The sequence below is a fragment of the Somniosus microcephalus genome, chromosome 11 (assembly GCF_052327205.1).
Source record: "Somniosus microcephalus isolate GS21.2 chromosome 11, FLI_Smic_1.0, whole genome shotgun sequence".
NCBI classification, from domain to species: Eukaryota; Metazoa; Chordata; class Chondrichthyes; order Squaliformes; family Somniosidae; genus Somniosus; species Somniosus microcephalus.
This window is the reverse complement of record NC_140997.1, coordinates 214,626,231-214,644,747: the sequence shown is the minus strand read 5'-3', so window position 1 is coordinate 214,644,747 and position 18,517 is coordinate 214,626,231. Positions and strand designations below refer to the sequence as shown.

General features: G+C 44.7%; 1 protein-coding gene across 3 annotated transcripts in view; it reads left to right on the top strand.

The window, feature by feature from the left end:
- The window catches only part of ogg1 (8-oxoguanine DNA glycosylase), a 36,225-nt gene extending 20,043 nt beyond the window's left edge, over window positions 1-16,182 (top strand). The window contains exons 4-7 of one of the 3 annotated variants that reach the window (XM_086001905.1): window positions 4,659-4,837; window positions 6,584-6,731; window positions 9,731-9,780; window positions 15,123-16,180. In XM_086001905.1, the coding sequence (XP_085858031.1) occupies window positions 4,659-4,837; window positions 6,584-6,731; window positions 9,731-9,780; window positions 15,123-15,212 (467 nt within the window). In that variant the 3' untranslated portion in view covers window positions 15,213-16,180. Of the gene's footprint in view, window positions 1-4,658; window positions 4,838-6,583; window positions 6,732-9,730; window positions 9,781-15,122 lie in introns of all 3 variants that reach the window. The other 2 variants (XM_086001903.1, XM_086001904.1) reach the window with 2 other exon arrangements.
- The last annotated feature ends 2,335 nt before the right edge of the window (window positions 16,183-18,517 follow it).

The following is an 18,517-nucleotide window of genomic DNA, read 5'->3' as shown; positions in this document are numbered from 1 at the left end:
GCCCATCGAGTCCGTGCCGGCTCTCTGTAGAGCAATCCAGTCAGTCCCATTCCCCCGCTCTATCCCCGTAGCCCTGCAAGTTTATTTCCCTCAAGTGCCTATCCAGTCTCCCCTTGAAAACATTGAGTGTCTCCGCTTCCACCACTTCTGTCGGCAGCGAGTTCCAGGTCATCACCACTCACTGCGTAAAAAAGTTTTTCCTCACATCCCCCCTGTATCTCTTGCCCAAAACCTTAAATCTGTGTCCCCCTAGTCCTTGTACCATCAACTAGTGGGAACAGCCTTTCCCTGTCTAGCCTATCCAAACCTGTCATAATCTTGTTCACCTCTATCAAATCACCCCTCAACCTCCTTTGCTCTAATGAAAACAAATCCAGCTTCTCCAACCTGTCCTTGTAGTTAAGATCCCCCATCCCCGGAACCATTCTGGTAAATCTCCTCTGTACCCTCTCAGGGGCCTTCACATCCTTCCTAAAGTGTGGTGACCAGAACAGGACGCAATACTCCAGTTGTGGCCTAACCAGCGCTTTATAAAGGTTCAGCATAACTTCTCTACTTTTGTACTCAATACCTCTATTTATGAAGCCCAAGATCCCATATGCTTTGTTAACCACTCTCTCAATGGCCCAGTAATTCCTGTCAGGGGCTTGCCGCGCGTGCAAGCCCCCGATGTGCGCTCACCCTGCGCGCCGACATCTGAAATCTGGCCCGCAGTGGATTTCCTGTCAGTGGCCAGGTTCTGATCCCGGCGCGCTGTGCTAACCTGACCCAGCGGCGTAGTTAGTGCGATGTGCCGGCTGGGATCAGGTGAGCACTGTTCAGCCAATCAGGGGAGGGGAAACTTCATTCATAAGTTTGATAGTAAAGACTGTCAAACTCATGAAAAGTACTGCACCCCAAAACACTACTTAAACTTTAAATAAAATTTTAAAAAGCATCCCAATAATTAAATTAACTATGAATAACTTTAAAAAAACGATTTTAAACAATTAATCAAATTTTTGAAAAAAATAAATTTTTTAAAAATAGGGTCTAAAACTAAACTTACCTTACTGTAGATTCTTTAAAAATAATAAACCTGTGGGAAAAAAAATTCTAAATTGTACTAAAAGACCACTTACCTGTAAAACTAAGTACTTACGTATGGTTTTTCAATGCGTAAAAACCGGAGGCCTTTACACATGCGCAAATCTGTAAAAATACAGGAAATCCAAGTCGCACGCGCTGCCCAATACCGCGCATGCGTTCAGCCTCTTAACCCCTTGGGTCAGAGGACAGGAAATGCCGGTTTTCAGCGCATGCGCTGTGCATGCTGAAAACCGACAATTCCTCCTGGCACACGCGTGAGTAGCCCGTCCGTACTCACGCGTTGTGACAGGAATTACTGGGCCAATATGTCCCGCCACCTTCAGAGACCTATGCACATTAACTCCCAGGTCCCTCTGTCCCTGCACACTCATTAAAACTGTGCCATTAAGTGTGTATTGCCTCTCCCTGTTCCTTCTGCCAAAATGCATCACCTCACACTTCTCTATTAAATTCCATCTACCACTTGTCTGCCCATTCAGCTAACCTTTCTATGTCCTGTTACAGTTGATTGGTATCATCATCACTGTTTGCCACACCCCCAACTTTGGTGTCATTGGCAAATTTAGAAATTCTACTGTATTCCAAAATCCAGGTCATTTATATATATCAAAAAAAGCAGTGGCCCCAGCACTGACCCTTGGGGAACACCACTGTCTGCCATCCTCCAGTCTGGAAAAGCCATTTACCACAACTCACTGTTTTCTGCCCTTAAGCCAATTCCTTATCCAAGCTGCCACTGACCCACCTATTCCATGAGCCTCAATTTTGTTAACCAGCCTTCTTTGTGGTACTTTGTCAAACGCCTTCCAAAAATCCATGTAGACAACATCCATTGCATTCCCTTCATCAATCCTCCCTGTTACTTCATCAAAAAATTCAATTAGATTAGTCAAACATGATCTGCCTGTTACAAATCCATGTTGGCTCTACTTAATTAGCTTAAACCTCTCCAAGTGCCCGTTAATTTTTTCCTTGATTATTGTTTCTAAAACTTTACCCACCACTGATGTTAAACTGACCGGCCTGTAGTTACTAGGATTGTCCTTACACCCTTTCTTGAACAATTTAGTTTTACATTAGCAGCTAGGGCTAGTCATCATTTAGCTACATAGACTGTAAGAAGTATGTTTTAAATAGAAAAGTGTAGAAATATTCGGTGTCAGCCTTGGCTCAGTAGTAGCACTCTTGCCTCTAAGTCATCCCTTAACCAACACCACCTAAAACAGATTATCTGGTCATTTATCTCATTGCTGTTTTTGGGACCTTGCTGTGCACAAATTGGCTACATTGTTTTGCTACATTACAACAGTGACTACAATTCAAAAGTACTTTATATTGGCTCAATGGTCTAGGGGTATGATTCTCGCTTTGGGTGCGAGAGGTTCTGGGTTCAAATCCTGGACAAGCCCCCTTTTTGGGGATTCTAAGGGAATCAAGGGATATGGGGATCGGGTGGGAAAGTGGAGGTGAGGTCGAATATCAGCCCTGATCTTATTGAATGACGGAGCAAGGTTCGAGGGGCCATATGGCCTACTCCTGCTCCCATTTCTTATGTCCTTATGTTCATTGACGGTGAAGCACTTTGAGACATCCTGAGAAAGTGAAAGGCGCTGTATAAATGCAACTTCTTTCAATAAGTCAGACTAGTAACGAGGCACAAAAAAGACAGACTGATAGAAGCACATTGCATTCATACCAGCTGTACTCTAGCACAAGAAGGTCTAGCATCGTAAATGGGCCACTTTAATGACCTGCAACAGGTGAGCTTGTGTACAGAGGGATATTGACCTGTATGTGTATACAGTGTAAAATCATTAACTTAAATAACAATGTACTGCACACAAAATGGAATAGATGTCAGTAGAAATTAATAGTGGGCAAGGAATTGTATAGGGCGTATCTCAAAGTTAGTCAAGAGATGATGATCCAAAGAGTATGCTGATTTTTATGTAGACACAATGATGTGGAGAGGCAGGGTTGAGGTGGAGGATGATTACAAGGGGGTTGGAGTATAAGGGCTCAATTTTCAGTGTGCCGTGGAGTCGGGTTTGGAGGCGTGCGGGGGGTTAAATTCCCGAAATCGGGGGTCCCGACCCCATCCCGCCCCCAACCCGCCTCCATGCCAATTTCAAAGGAGGTGGGTACCCGCCCCACACTGGGACCCGCCGACCCGAGGCGGGAAGGGATTAGTGCCAATTAACTGCCTGTTAACAGGTAGTTAACAGGCAGTTTTTAGCCTAATCCCTATTTTTAAGCTTGAACTGTGGGATTCCCGACGGCTCCAAACCACGCCAAGTTGGAGGAGTCGGGCTGTCAGGTTGAAGGCCTTGGAGGGGTCGAGATGTCGGTGTTCAGGTGAGTGATGAGTGCATGAGTGCAAAGGTAAGTGTGTTTCGTGTGTCTAAAGTGATTAAATAAGTTTTACATACATTTTCTTACCTTTTCAGCCTTCCTTCCTTTAGGTTCGGGGAGTCCCTCATCTCACCGGCACAGAAAGCAGAATGGCTGCGATCTGTCAAAAGTGACAGCCTGCAGCTTTCTGTGCAGGAGAGATTTCTAACTGAGTCTGTGTAGAAGGACTCATGTTAGAAGTAAGACTGTCAGTGTTTGACAGCTTCAAACAGCTGTGAAACGCTGATATTTCATCTGTCAAAACGTCTTGACAGATGAAATTTCAGTCTGTGACGTCACCTGTTGCCGGGTGGCCCTTAATTGGCCTGCTGAGCCCGCTGGGCGGGCTCAACAAGGTCAATCAAGTTAAAATTGCGTGGATTGGCCGCGTCTCGATGGAGGCGGGACTACAACCCCGAAAGTTGTCGTCCCGCCTCCAACCCGACTTCTGAATGAAAATCCAGCCCTATGAGTAAGGACGTCTTGCTACAATTGTACAGGGCTCTGGTGAGACCACACCTGGAGTACTGTGCACAGTTTTGGTCTCCTTATTTAAGGAAGGATATACTTGCCTTAGAGGCGGTTCAACAAAGGCTCACTAGATTGATTCCTGGGATGAGAGGGCTGTCCTATGATGAGAGATTGTGTAGAATGGGCCTATACTCTCTGGAGTTTAGAAGAATGAGAGGTGATCTCATTGAAACATATAAGATTCTGAGGGGGATTGACAGGATAAGTTTTGAGAGGTTGTTTCCCCTGGATGGACAGTCTAGAACTAGGGGGCATAGTCTCAGGATAAGGGGTTGGCCATTTAAGACTGAGATGAGGAGGAATTTCTTCACTCAGAGGGTTGTGAATCTTTGGAATTCTCTGCCCCAAAGGGCTGTGGATGTTGAGTCATTGAGTATATTCAAGGCTGAGATCGATAGATTTTTGGACTCTAGGGGAATCGAGGGATATGGAGATCGGGCGGGGAAGTGGAGTTGAGGTCGAAAATCAGCCATGATCTTATTGAATGGTGGAGCAGGCTCGAGAGGCCGTACGGCCTACACCTGCTCCCAATTCTTATGTTCTTATGATGTGGAAAGGCAGGGTCAGGATGGAGGATGATGTGGAGAGGCAATTGTGAGAGCTGGATTGGAGTAGAGGATGATGATTTCTTGTGATTTTCCATGTAGGAGAGGATGTGGAAAAACAGTTGCGAGTGCTGGGATTTGGATACAGAGCAAAGTTCATCAGTCAGAGCGCAAAGATGATACTGGAGACGCATGGTTCAGATTGGCTGAACTCACTTCGCGAGGCGCCATACAAAGAAGCAAAGCGTGCACTGTGCACTTTACCTGGCGTGGGAGCAAAGGTGGGCCAGATTATCCATGAATGGCTCAGGCAATCGATTTTATTTTAAACATTTTTTGTTGCTGCTGTTTTCCCTAAACTGAAAGGAATTTGTTTAATTTTCATCACTTTTAATTTTCTGCTTGCTCCGACTATGGCCCAGAAATTTGGGTCGGGGGCTTCCCGCGGGTGCAAGCCCCCGACCTGCACTTATACCTACCGCACCGGCCGTTGAGCTGTGGGCCCGTGTGGGATTCCGATCCTGGGCCTCCTCCAACTGCTGGCGCGCAGTGCTTGTGTATCCCAGGGGCGTAGTTAGTTCGAAGCGTCCCCTGGACCCTGGAATCACGTGGGCCATGGAGAGCCAATGGTAGCAGGGAATGCTTCATTCATAAGTTTGACAGACCTATAAATACTATAAGCCCTAAAATATCACTAAATCTTCAAATAAATTTAAAAAAATCATATTTTTAAAATAAACTATAAATTACATGAAATAACTTAAAAAAAATAATTTAAATTTTTGAAAAAATTAATTACATTTTCTAACAGGGCTAAAAATAAACTTACCTTTCTTTAAAGTATTTAAAAATAATAAACCTGTGGAAAAAATGTTTTAATTTGAATTAATTCACCACATACCTTGTAAAAAGCAGGCCCTGCGACTGCTTTTTACATGTCTAACTTCTGGAGACTTACCTTCCTGGGAAAACCTGCAAATAAAACGTGAGTTCGATGCGCACGCGCTGCCTCTCCGGCGCACGCGTTCCACCTCTGAACCCCTTCTTTCAGGGGAACGGAAGTGCCGGTTTCCCACGCATGCGCAGTGCATGCACGAAACCGGCACTTCCATTGGGCTTATGGGTGAGTACCCCGTGCGTACTCACCCGTGGGGACCCGAATTTCTGGGCCATTGACTTTAACTGAAGGGAGGAAAGGCAGAAGAGAGCAGTTATTACCATTTTTTGTGTGCCTTTTCCTTTTTGTTTTTTGTGCTCAACAAGGTAAGAGGTAATATTGCTGGGAAATTGGACTCTTCCCAGTTGCCCTGGGAACGCTGCCCCCTCAGTCGTACTAGCCTGAATACCCACGCTAGGCAAGTTTCAGAATCTGTACCAGTAGCTGTAGAGCCAGATTCCAGGGCTTTTACATTCTCTTTACATCCAGTTCTCTTGTTGGTTTTGTGCAGCGTCTCGGTGTGAACCTGCAGCTGAGTTCTGGCACAGTACATGAATACCTCTGACTGCCAGAAATTTATGTATTTATACCATAGTAACAGGAGTAGGCCATTCAGCCCCTCGAGCCTGCTCTACCATTCTATTAGATTTTGGCTGATCTGTATCTTAATTCTATTTACCCGCCTTTTCTCCATATCCCTTGATCCCTTTACCTGACAAAAATCTATTAATCACGGTCTTGAAAATTTCAATTGATCCAGAATCCACAGCCTTTTGAGGGAGTGATTCCAGATTTCCACTACCTATTTGTGTGGGGAAAAAAATGCTTCCTGATTTCACTCCTAAATGACATAGCTCTAATTTTAAGATTATACCCCCTTGTTGTGGATTCCTGCACCAGAGGAAATAGTTTCTTTGTATCTACCTTGTCGAATCCTTTTATTTTTTTAAACACCTCGATTAGCTCACCCCTCAGCATTCTAAACTCAAGGGGATACAAACCAAGTTTATATAACCTGTCTTCAACAGACAAATTTCAAAAACACACATTCTTGTCCTGTATGTTCTCATTCTCTGATCTCTGGCTCCAGGTGGCTGACTGCGTTTGTTTGATGTCTCTGGATAAGCCGGAGGTTATTCCCGTGGACACACACGTCTGGCAGATCACTAAGCGTGATTACCTGTCCCACCTGGGGGTAGGTCAAAAGAGCCTCACTGACAAGGTGTATCGAGAAATCGGTAAGGAAGCGATCAACCCAAGCTGTTAATGGGATCAATAAACTGCATTGTAAACTGATTAGATAACTAGTTATAGAATCATAGAATAATACAGCACAGAAGGAGGCCATTCGGCCCATCGAGTATGCGCCATTAGTTAGTCACACTCCTCCGCTCTTTCCCCATATCCCTGCAATTTTTTCTCCCTCAAGTATTTATCCAATTCCCTTTTGAAAGCTACTATTGAATCTGTTTCCACCGCCCTATCAGGCAGTGCGTTCCAAATCCTAACCACTCGTTGCGTAAAAAAGTTTTTCCTCATGTTGCCACTGCCTCTTTTGCCAATCACTTTAAATCTCGTTATCGACCCTTCAGCCATTGGAAACAGATTCTCTTTATTTACTCTGTCTAAATCCTTCATGATTTTAAACACCTTTCAAATCTCCTCTTAGCCTTCTCTGCTCTAAGAAGAACAACCCCAGCTTCTCCAGTCTATCCACGTAACTGTAGTCCCTCATCCCTGGAACCATTCCAGTAAATCTCTTCTGTACCCTCTCCAAAGCTTTCACGTCCTTCCTAAAGTGTGGTGCCCAGAATTGGACACAATACTCCAGCTGGGGCTGAATGAGTGTTTTATAAAGGTTTAGCATAACTTCCTGGCCTTTGTACTCTATGCCTCTATTTATAAAGCGCAGGATCCCGTCTGCTTTATTAACTGTGTTGTTAACCTTCAAAGATTTGTACACAAACACCCCCAGGTCTCTCTCTTCTTGCACCCCCTTTAAAATGTACCATTTAATTTAATATAAATGGTCTCTCCAGATTCTTCCTACCAAAATGTATCAGCTCACACTTTTCTGTGTTGAATTTCATCTGTCATGTGTCCGCTCATTCTACCAGCTTGTCTATCCCCTCTTGAAGCCTATTACAGTACTATCTTCCTCAGTGTTTACTACACTTCCAAGCTTCGTGTCATCTGCAAATTTCAAAATTGTGTCCTGTACCCCCAAGTCCAAGTCATTAATGTATATCAAAAACAGCAGTGGTCCTAGTACTGAACCTTGGGGAACGCCACTGTATACCCCCCTCCAGTCCGAAAAACAGCCATTCACCACAACTCTCTGTTTTCTATCCCTTAGCCAATTTTGTATCCATGCTGTTACGGCCCCCTTTATCCCATGGGCTTCAATTTTGCTAACAAGCCTAATATGTGGCACTTTATCAATGCCTTTAGAAGTCCAGAGAGACAACATCAACCGCAGTGCTCTCATCCACCCTCTGTTACCTCATCAAAAAGCCCAATCAAGTTAGTCAAACACGATTTGCCCTTAACAAATCCGTGCTGGCTCTCCTTTATTAGTCCATGCTTGTTCAAGTGGCTGTTAATTTTCTCCCAGATTATTGTTTCTAAAAGCTTCCCCACCACCGACATTAAACTGACTGGCCTGTAATTTCCAGGTTTATCCTTTGCCCCTTTTTTGAACAAGGGTGTAACTTTTGAAATCCTCCAGTCCTCTGGCACCACCCCTGTATCTAAGGAGGATTGGAAGATTGTGGCCAGTACCTCCACAATTTCCACCCTTACTTCCCTGAGCAACCTAGGATGCATCCCATCCGGACCGGGTGACTTATCCACTTTAAGTACTGCCAGCCTTTCTACTACTTCTTCATCTATTTTTATCTCATCCAGTACCCCAGCAACAACCTCATTTACCATAGCTTTGGCAAAGTCCTCTTCCTTGGTAAACACCGGTGCAAAGTTCTCATTTAGTACCTCAGCCATGCTTTCTACCTCCACCAATAGTTCTCCACTTTGGCCCCTAATCGGCCCCACCTTTCCTCTGACACTCTTTTACTGTTAATATGCCAATAGAAGACCTTTGGATTCCCTTTTATGTTAGCCGCCAATCTATTCTCGTACTGTCCCTTTGCCCCTCTTATTTCCTTTTTCACTTCTCCTCTGTACAGGAAACATACTGATCAAGAAAGTTCTCCTGAACACACTTCAGAAATTCCTCCCCTTTTCTGCCGCTAACGCAATTACTGCCCCATTCAATATTGGGGTAGTTAAAGTCTTCCAGTATCACTCTATAGTTTTTGCACCTCTCAGTAACTTCTTTGCAAACCTGCTCCTCTATCTCCTTCCCACTATTTGGTGGCCGATAAAGTACACCAAGTAGCGTAATAGCTCCTTTATTGTTTCTCAACTCCAACCAAATAGATTTTGTCTTTGCTCCCTCAAGGACATTCTCTTTCTAGCACTGTAATATTTTCCTTAATCAAAAATGCTACCCCTCCTCTTTTCCCTTCCAAATCAGTCCCTGTACCCAGGAATATTAAGCATCATATCCTCCCCTTATTTCAGACAGGTCTCAGTTATCATATTCCCATGTGGCTTTTTCCGCCTGCAGCTCACCAACCTTATTAACCACACTTCATGCATTTACACACATGCACTCCAAACCTAACTTAGACCTTTTTGTATTTTCTATGAAATCATCTAATTCTGTATTGTTTCTAACTCTAACTGTTTCTCCCAGTCCTCTGTGCACCTTGTTCTCTTTAATGCTACATCTTGGTGCCCAACTCCCGGCTGAATAGTCTGTTAAGTGGATTACTTATCCGTCGTGTTCATTAATAACCCTTGCTGTTGTACAGTATCTGCTAGAAACAGCATACCGAATCTGCTGAATACAACAAAGGTTCTCTTCGATACAGTGCTGTCATCTCTGACACAACACTTTCTGTTGCCTGATATGGCCCTGTCTTATGTACTGCAGTCTTTAGTCCAGTGCTTTTATGTACTGTGATCTCTGGTACAGTGCTGTTATGTTCATTTATATCTAGTTGAAATTATAGAAGCACACACACAGGGTGTTAGTGTACACAGCCCATCACCAGATCATCATGTAATTGAGCTTTATACGCTATAAAGTGTAGAACAGGTCTTGTACTTACAACATGGAGCAGCTTGATAGTGATATCTGGAACCTTAACTACAGTCTGTATTTTTGTTTCAGGTGATTTTTTTCGTAGCCTCTGGGGTCCTTTTGCTGGCTGGGCACATTCTGTGAGTAATAAAAATATACAATTCACAAAGGACTATAAGAATCACAATGATCAAAAAAACTGAAGGAGGATGTAAGAATTCTAGGTTTTATTACAAGAGATATAGAATATAATGCCAAGAGGTAATGAGGAGCCTATATAAGACCGTAATAAGACCTCGGTTAGAGTACAGTATGCAATATTGGGCTCGACACTAAAAAACGGATATTAAGGCTTTAGTGAGGGTATAACGTAGATTCACTAGGATATTGGCTGCATGAAGAAATACAAATCTGAAGAAAGACTTGAGAGGTTGAGGCTTCTTTTGAACGATGCAGATTATAGGGTGATATGATAGAAGTGTTTAAAATTATGGAAGGATGGGATAGAATAGATAAAGGGTGGTGAATCTTTGGAATTCTCTACCCCAGAGAGCTGTGGACGCTCAGTCGTTGAGTATATTCAAGACAGAGGTCGATAAATTTTTGGGAATTAAGGGATATGGGGATAGTGCGGGAATGTGGAGTTGAGGTAGAAGATCAGCCATGACCTTGTTGAATGGCGGAGCAGGCTCGAAGCGCCAAATGGCCTACTCCAGCTCCTATTTCTTCTGTTCTTATATGAGCAGACTGTTTCTAGTAATTGGGAGGTGTAGAACAAGGGGCCATAGATACAAGATTAAAGAGAATCTTATTTACACAGAGTTGAATTCACTTACAGGGTTAAGTGGTTGAGACAGAATCTGTCAACATTCAAGATTAGATTGGATAGGTGGATAAAGGAAAAGGGATATCATAGAATCATAGAAATTTACGGCACAGGAGGAGGCCATTCGGCCCATTGTGTCTGTGCCGGCCAAAAAAGAGCTGTCCAACCTAATCCCACTTTCCAGCTCTTGGTCCGTAGCCCTGTAGGTTACGGCTCTTCAAGTGCATATCCAAGGACTTTTTAAATGGGATGAGGGTTTCTGCCTCTACCACCCTTTCAGGCAATGAGTTCCAGACCCCCACCACCCTCTGGGTCAAAAAAGTCCTCCTCAACTCCCCTCTAATCCTTCTATGAATTACTTTAAATCTATGCCCCCTGGTTATTGACTTTTCTGCTAAGGGAAATAGGTCCTTCCTGTCCACTCTAGCTGGGCCCCTAATAATTTTATACACCTCAATCAAGTCTCCCCTCAGCCTCCTCTGTTCCAAAGAAAACAAGCCCAGCCTATCCAATCTTTCCTCATAGCTAAAATTCTCCAGTCCTGGCAACATCCTCGTAAATCTCCTCTGCACCCTCTCCAGTGCAATCACATCCTTCCTGTAATGTGGTGACCAGAACTCTACGCAGTATTCTAGCTGTGGCCTAACTAGTGTTTTATACAGTTCAAGCATATCAGGAAAGGATGGTTAAATATGATTTGGGCTATTTATTTTGAGTGGTGGGTAAATGCCAACCCGAATTGGTTGAGCTGAATGACCTGTTTCCATGTTGTAATTTCTGTGTAATCTATCTGTATGTACTATAATGTGATTGATGAGTTCAGATGGAATACCGGGGAAAGATAATTCAAGAGAGAGTTGATGGGGGGAAAAATTCAGTTGCTTTGCGCCTCTCGTTAGCTAATGGGGCGCAAAGCAACTAGCACCCGAGCGTGCCGATGTTTGCACCGCTCGCGAAATTGACCAGACATTTTGCACAAGAAACTCGTGCGCCCGCAGATAGTGACGTCAGTCGAGCGTGCAGCGCCCCGGGCCGGATATTGAGTAGCGCCCCCCTGCCTTTCTGTCTGCCGCTAGCAACGACAGGTAGAGGGGAACATTTTGCAGTCGGAAGGGACGGGGGGAGCACTATTTAAAGGCGGCCGCTTCCTGTCTTTTTTTGTCGGCAACATTTTTGCACCATACATTCTGAGAGAGAGAGACTTCTGGAGAGATTCAACGCTATGTGAAGGAGTTTTGGGTACTGAGCAGCACTTTGCAGATCATTTTGATTTGCCCTTCCTTGCATTGATTTAGAAGAGACTATGGGGGCTGCACTCTGAGCTCTTTCCCTGGGCCTCTCCATTGTTCTTTCCAGCAGAATTGATGTACAGGTCTCTCCAGGCCGAGATTCAAGGCTGCAATGAGCAGGGTGTGGATGGAGAGCAAGATTGACCCTCCCCTTTAAGAACTGGCCGGCGCCAGTGTGTCTGTGTTCCATTGCTGACTGACATCACATGAGCTTCGCCAGCGCTCTGAGGTAGCGCCTCACTCCTCGGCGTTCGCGCCTTAAGAGAGGTCATAGTGCTTGACTTAGCGCTCCAATCACCTCCAGGGGCAATAGAAGCCAAGTTTGCAGTCGGAGGCAATAATTAGCGCCAGGCACTAAACTTTGCGCCCAGCCAATAATTGCGCCCCAAACGGGCGTAAGGAAGGATATTAGCTCTGATGATGTGGAATCTGTATGGGTAGAACTGAGAAATACCAAGGGGCAGAAAACGTTAGTGGGAGTGGTATATAGACCTCCAAACAGTAATACGGAGGTCGGGGATGGCATTAAAAGGGAAATTAGAGAAGCATGCAATAAGGGCACAGCAGTTATCATGGGTGACTTTAATCTACATATAGATTGGGCTAACCAAATTAGTAACAATACTGTGGAGGAGGAATTCCTGGAGTGTATACGGGATGGTTTCCTGGACCAATATGTCGAGGAACCAACTAGAGATCAGGCCATCATAGACTGGGTATTATGTAATGAGAAAGGATTAATTAGCAATCTTGTTGTGCGAGGCCCCTTGGGTCAGAGCGATCATAATATGATAGAATTCTTCATTAAGATGGAGAGTGAAGTAGTTGACTCAGAGACTAGGGTCCTGAATTTAAATAAAGGAAACTACAATGGTATGAGACGTGAGTTGGGTAGGATTGATTGGGAAATGTCACTCAAAGGGTTGACGGTGGATAGGCAATGGCAAACATTCAAAGATCGCATGGATGAACTACAGAATTTGATCATCCCAGTTTGGCATAAAAATAAAACAAAAAAGGTGACTCAACCGTGGCTAACAAGGGAAATTAGGGATAGCATAAGATCCAAGGAGAGGACATATAAACTGGCCAGAAAAAGCAGTAAACCTGAGGATTGGGAGCAATTTAGGATTCAACAATGGAGGACAAAGGGATTAATTGAGAGGGGGAAAATAGAGTATGAGAGTAAGCTTTCAGGGAACATAAAAACTGACTGTAAAAGCTTTTATAGATATGTGAAGAGAAAAAGATTGGTGAAGTCAAGCGTAGGTCCCTTGCAGTCAGAATCAGGGGAATTTATAATGGGGAACAAAGAAATGGCAGACCAATTAAATACATACTTTGGTTCTGTCTTCACCACAGAGGACACAAATAACCTCCCAGAGATGTCGGGGAACATAGGGTCTAATGAAAGGGAGGAACTGATAGAAATCAGCATTTGTAGGGAAATGGTGTTAGAGAAATTGATGGGATTGAAGGCCGATAAATCCCCAGGGCCTGATAATCTACATCCTAGGGTACTTAAGGAAGTGGCCCTAGAAATAGTAGATGCATTGCTGGTCATCTTCCAAAATTCGATAGACTCTGGAACAGTACCCATGGATTGGCGGGTAGCTAATGTTACCCCACTGTTCAAAAAAGGTGGTAGAGAGAAAACGGGGAATTACAGACCGGTAAGCCTGACATCGGTAGTGGGGAAAATGCTAGAGTCCATTATAAAAGATGTAATAGCAGAGCACTTGGAAAACAGTGACCAGATCGGACAAAGTCAACATGGATTTACAAAAGGTAAATCGTGCTTGACTAATCTACTGGAATTTTTTGAAGATGTAACTGGTAAAATAGATAAGGGAGAACCAGTGGATGTGGTGTATTTGGACTTTCAAAAGGCTTTCGATAAGGTCCCACATAAGAGATTAGCGTGTAAAGTTAAGGCACATGGGATTGGGGGCAAGGTATTGACTTGGATAGAGAACTGGTTGGCAGGCAGAAAGCAAAGAGTTGGAATAAACGGCTCTTTTTCCGAGTGGCAGGCAGTGACTAGTGGGGTACCGCAAGGATCGGTCCTTGGACCCCAGCTATTCACAATATATATTAATGATCTGGACGAGGGAACTAGATGTAACATCTCCAAGTTTGCAGATGACACAAAGCTGGGTGGGCGTGTGTGCTGTGAGGGGGATGCCGAGAAACTCCAGTATGATTTGGACAGGTTGGGTAATTGGGCAGAAGAATGGCAGATGCAATATAACGTGGATAAATGCGAGGTTATCCACTTTGGTGTCAAAAACAGGAAGGCAGATTATTATCTGAATGGCAATAGATTGGGAGAAGGGGAAGTGCAACGAGACCTGGGTGTCCTTGTGCACCAGTCGCTGAAGGTAAGCATGCAGGTGCAGCAGGCGGTTAAGAAGGCAAATGGTATGTTGGCCTTCGTAGCGAGAGGGTTTGAGTACAGGAACAAGGATGTCTTGCTGCAGTTGTACAGGGCCTTGGTGAGACCACATCTTGAGTATTGTGTGCAGTTTTGGTCACCTTATCTGAGGAAGGATGTTCTTGCCATGGAAGGAGTGCAGCGAAGATTCACCAGGCTGATACCTGGGATGGCAGGAATGACGTTTGAGGAGAGATTGGGTCGATTGGGCTTGTACTCGCTGGAGTTTAGAAGAATGAGAGGGGATCTCATTGAAACTTATAAAATTCTAACAGGACTAGATGCAGGAAGGATGGTCGGGGAGTCCAGAACCAGGGGTCACAGTCTAAGGATAAGGGGTAAGCCATTTAGGACAGAGATGAGGAAGAATTTCTTCACCCAGAGAGTGGTGAACCTGTGGAATTCTCTACCACAGAGAAGGCAGTAGAGGCCAATTCATTAAATATATTCAAGAAGGAGTTGGATATATTTCTTAAGGCTAAAGGGATCAAGGGATATGGGGAGAAAGCAGGGACAGGGTACTGAGTTTGGATGATCAGCCATGATCTCATTGAATGGCGGAGCAGGCTCGAAGGGCCGAATGGCCTACTCCTGCTCCTATCTTCTATGTTTCTATGTACCGAATTTCCCTCCCATAGACTATAATGTAATTGATGGGTTCAGAGATAATACTGGATATTGGGAGAGCTATAAATGTGTTTAGCCAGAAAAAATCTGTATCTGGGATGAATCAGCTGTGTAATCTGTGCTAACTCGCATGCATACTTGGTTGATACGTTGGCGCAAGTCTAAAGGGTAGCAATTATAAGAATTAGACAGTATCCTGGCAGCAAACTAAGTATGACTTAGAGTCAATATTGACAGCTTTCTGCCACTATCATGTATTCTCTCACCACCTCTCAATAGCTAATCATTTGTACTCTTTTATTCCAGGTTTTGTTTTCCGCAGATTTGAAGAAATTTCAGGTATACAAGTCCAAGCAAGAGCTAACCAGAACAGAAAAACCAGGAGCTGACAGCTAAACTTCTATTAGTCCTACATAACATGGAGAATAATGTCATTGCTGTTTTACACTCCTCCACGATATAGCTCTTGGGACCCTGGTCCCGTTTCACCTGTTCAGACTTGCAGTCCAGCACTGTCTCGGGCCCAGTTTTTTCCTGTGATTGAACATAAACCTATCTCTTTCCTCTCATCAACCAGCTTTTTCTGCGCAAATACTTTTCAGAATTATCGAAGCCAGAGCCCTTTGATCATCCGCTGTTTTCTGTCATGACCTTTACACTTAGGAATGCTCCAGTGGAGAGCAACCTTAAGGCTATACCACTGTAATATGGCAAAAGTAAGACTCTGCAAACACTATTTCGGACTGGGGTTATTCGGTTCAGTGCGCGCCTTAACAGATGACGGCCTGGGTACTACTGTGAAATGGGAGACTTTAGCAAAGTAACTTTGAAAGAAAACCTATTTCAAAGAAATTACAAGTGAACATCTAGCTACTTTACCATACAAGCCACTAGGCATCCAGTGCTGCAACCTCCGTCACATTCCCCCAATCCCAGGACACCGAGGATAACTCCCCTGCTCCTCTTCAAAATAGTGCAATGGGACCTGAGAGAGCTCGGGGCCTCGGTTTAACGTCTCATCCGAAAGACGGCACCTCCGACAGTGCAGCACTCGGTACTGCCCTGGAGTGTCAGCCTAGATTTTTGTGCTCAAGTCTCTGGAGTGGGACTTGAACCCACAACCTGAGCCATGGCTGGCACTGTGTAGATGAATTTCATACATCAATGGGTAGATGAAGATTTTATTAATGTATCTTTGTAAATCTAATAAAGAATGAGGGTTATTAATAATGGACTCTGAATCACCTCATTGCAGGCTATTAGGAAGCTAGTTAGAGACTACAATGTAATTGAAGGGTTCAGGTAGAATATTGGCAACTCTTACTATTGGCAACTATAAATACTTGAAGGGAAAACATTTACAGGGCTGTAGGGAAAGAGCAGGGGAGTGGGATTAATTGGATAGTTCTACCAAAGAGCCGGCACAGGCAGCATGGGCCGAATGGCCTCCTTCTGTGCTGTATCATTCAGTGATTCTATTTAGTTTGAACGGAATCAGTTTTAGGTGGAGAGGCTTTGAGGGGATGTGCAGATTTGCAGCTTAAAACACCATCCTAAAAACTTTATTTACAGAGTAATCATCGCCAACATGTGGAATAAACAGCCACATAATACAGCGAATACTGGCTCAGCTGAATCGTGAAAGGGAATTCGATCACCAGAAAAGAGTAAATAAGAACATGAAGAATGCTTAGACTGGGTCCTGAATGGTGTGGTTCCTCTCTAATGTGCTGAAGAATTTGTCCAACCCTTTAAGCCCAGCGATGAAGAATGGACTGCTCAGATGTGGAGACTATTGTAGTTCAGTGCTGGGTGCAAACAGTTTCAGCATGGGGTGAATATTTGTGTACACATTTTTTCTGAAGTCATTAGTTAAGGATTTTAAAAGAACCAAGCACTGAATCCAATGCCCAACCAGTGGTTACCATAGCAGCCCACAACCCACACACTGGAATACATGTTCCAGGCCTTTTGGCTGCTTGAGTGGTTGGCCTCGGAAAATCACACACTAAAACCTGAAGCTGCTACTATAGCGTCAGCTGGTGATGTTGCACAATACATCATGTGCTTCGGCCAATGTGTAATGGCCTGTGGAGAGTTAAAGGTAGTTACAAGGGATTCAGTACTAATTGCAAGAGCGAGGGTTAATTGATTTTTTTATATGGTTTGAAAACAATCCACAACAAACTGGTTAAGAGTAGCCGACATTAACCTGGAGCTTAGGCAAATACAAGTAGATTTATTCCGCAAAGAGTTATTCACCATTTGGAATATAAGCTTAAAATTACACAAAACCCTTGCCGTGCTCCAATTCTATTCAGTACTTTTACTGCAGGTGGATTGTTGGATGTGAAACACTTGTTACAGGGATCACGTAGAGACTCCTTACAGCAGGCAGACTGCTGTGTTCTTTGCAAAGACTAATTTGTTGCATAAATCTTGACAGAAGAATCTTGTTATTACTACAATGATTGGGTTTATTTCGTCTGGGCATTTTTGCAGCTGACTTTGTGATATGAGTAGGTACCAATGTTTTAGTACCCCTAGACATCTTCACCCCAATAGCCACTGCCTGTCTCTATTATGTACTCCAAAGTGCCCTGTATGAGCACAAGGAAGCTACCTTCCAAGGCTTTAACAAATGGCAACCGTATTTTAAAATTAACCTCATTAGATGGAGCATTGCACATTTCTACAAGCAACTTCGAACCTAGCAATCTGGTTTGCGTATAGGCCAAGTCTTTAAGAACATAAGAACTAGGAGCAGGAATAGGCCACTTGGCCCCTCGAGCCTGCTCTGCCATTCAATAAGATCATGGCTGATCTTGGGCTCAAAGCCACTTCCCAGCCCGCTCCCCATAACCCTTCACTCCCTTATCTTGCAAAGATTTGTCTATCTCCACTTTAAATGTATTTAATGACCCAGCCTCCACAGCTCTCTGGGGCAGAGAATTCCACAAATTTACAACCCTCTGAGAGAAGAAGTTCCCCCTATCTCAGTTCTAAAAGGGCGACCCTTTATTCTGAGACTGTGCCCCCGAGTTCTAGATTTCCCCACGAGGGGAAACATCCTCTCTGCATCTACCTTGTCGAGCCCCCTCAGTATCTTATATGTTTCGATAAGATCACCTCTCATTCTTCTAAATTCCAATGAGTTTAGGCCCAGCCTGCTCAACCTTTCCTCATAAGCCAACCCCCTCATCTCTGGAATTAACCGAGTGAATCGTCTCTGAACTGCCTCTTTGGAGCCTTTGGGGGGGAAAAATTTGGTTGTGCCCCCTTTGGGGCACTAACTTCGCCGGGGCTACTGGAAGCGCTCCCCCTCCTTGGGGCGCCCCCATTGAATATCACGACACTACGTGCAGCGGCGCCACACACGGTACTGCAGGCCACCCTCCCCAATTGAAGGGGAGGGGCCCCGGGGCCCTGCTGGGCCACCAGGGAGCGGGGTGCCGGCAAAAGAATCCGGCGGGCTGACGGATCGCAGCCGGCACCCAGCAGCAGGAGGCCAGAGGGGGCAAGTGCTGGCAGGCAGCCCAGCACCTGCCCTTTAATTATCGCCGCCCCGGCCGCAGGAACGCCCCCCTGAACCTGTTGGGCATAGCCGGAGGTGCAGCGCCATGGGACGCTACCGGCTACCGCTAACCTCCCACTGAATGTCGCGGGAGGCATCAGCGGCGCCATGCCCAGGCGCTAGTTGC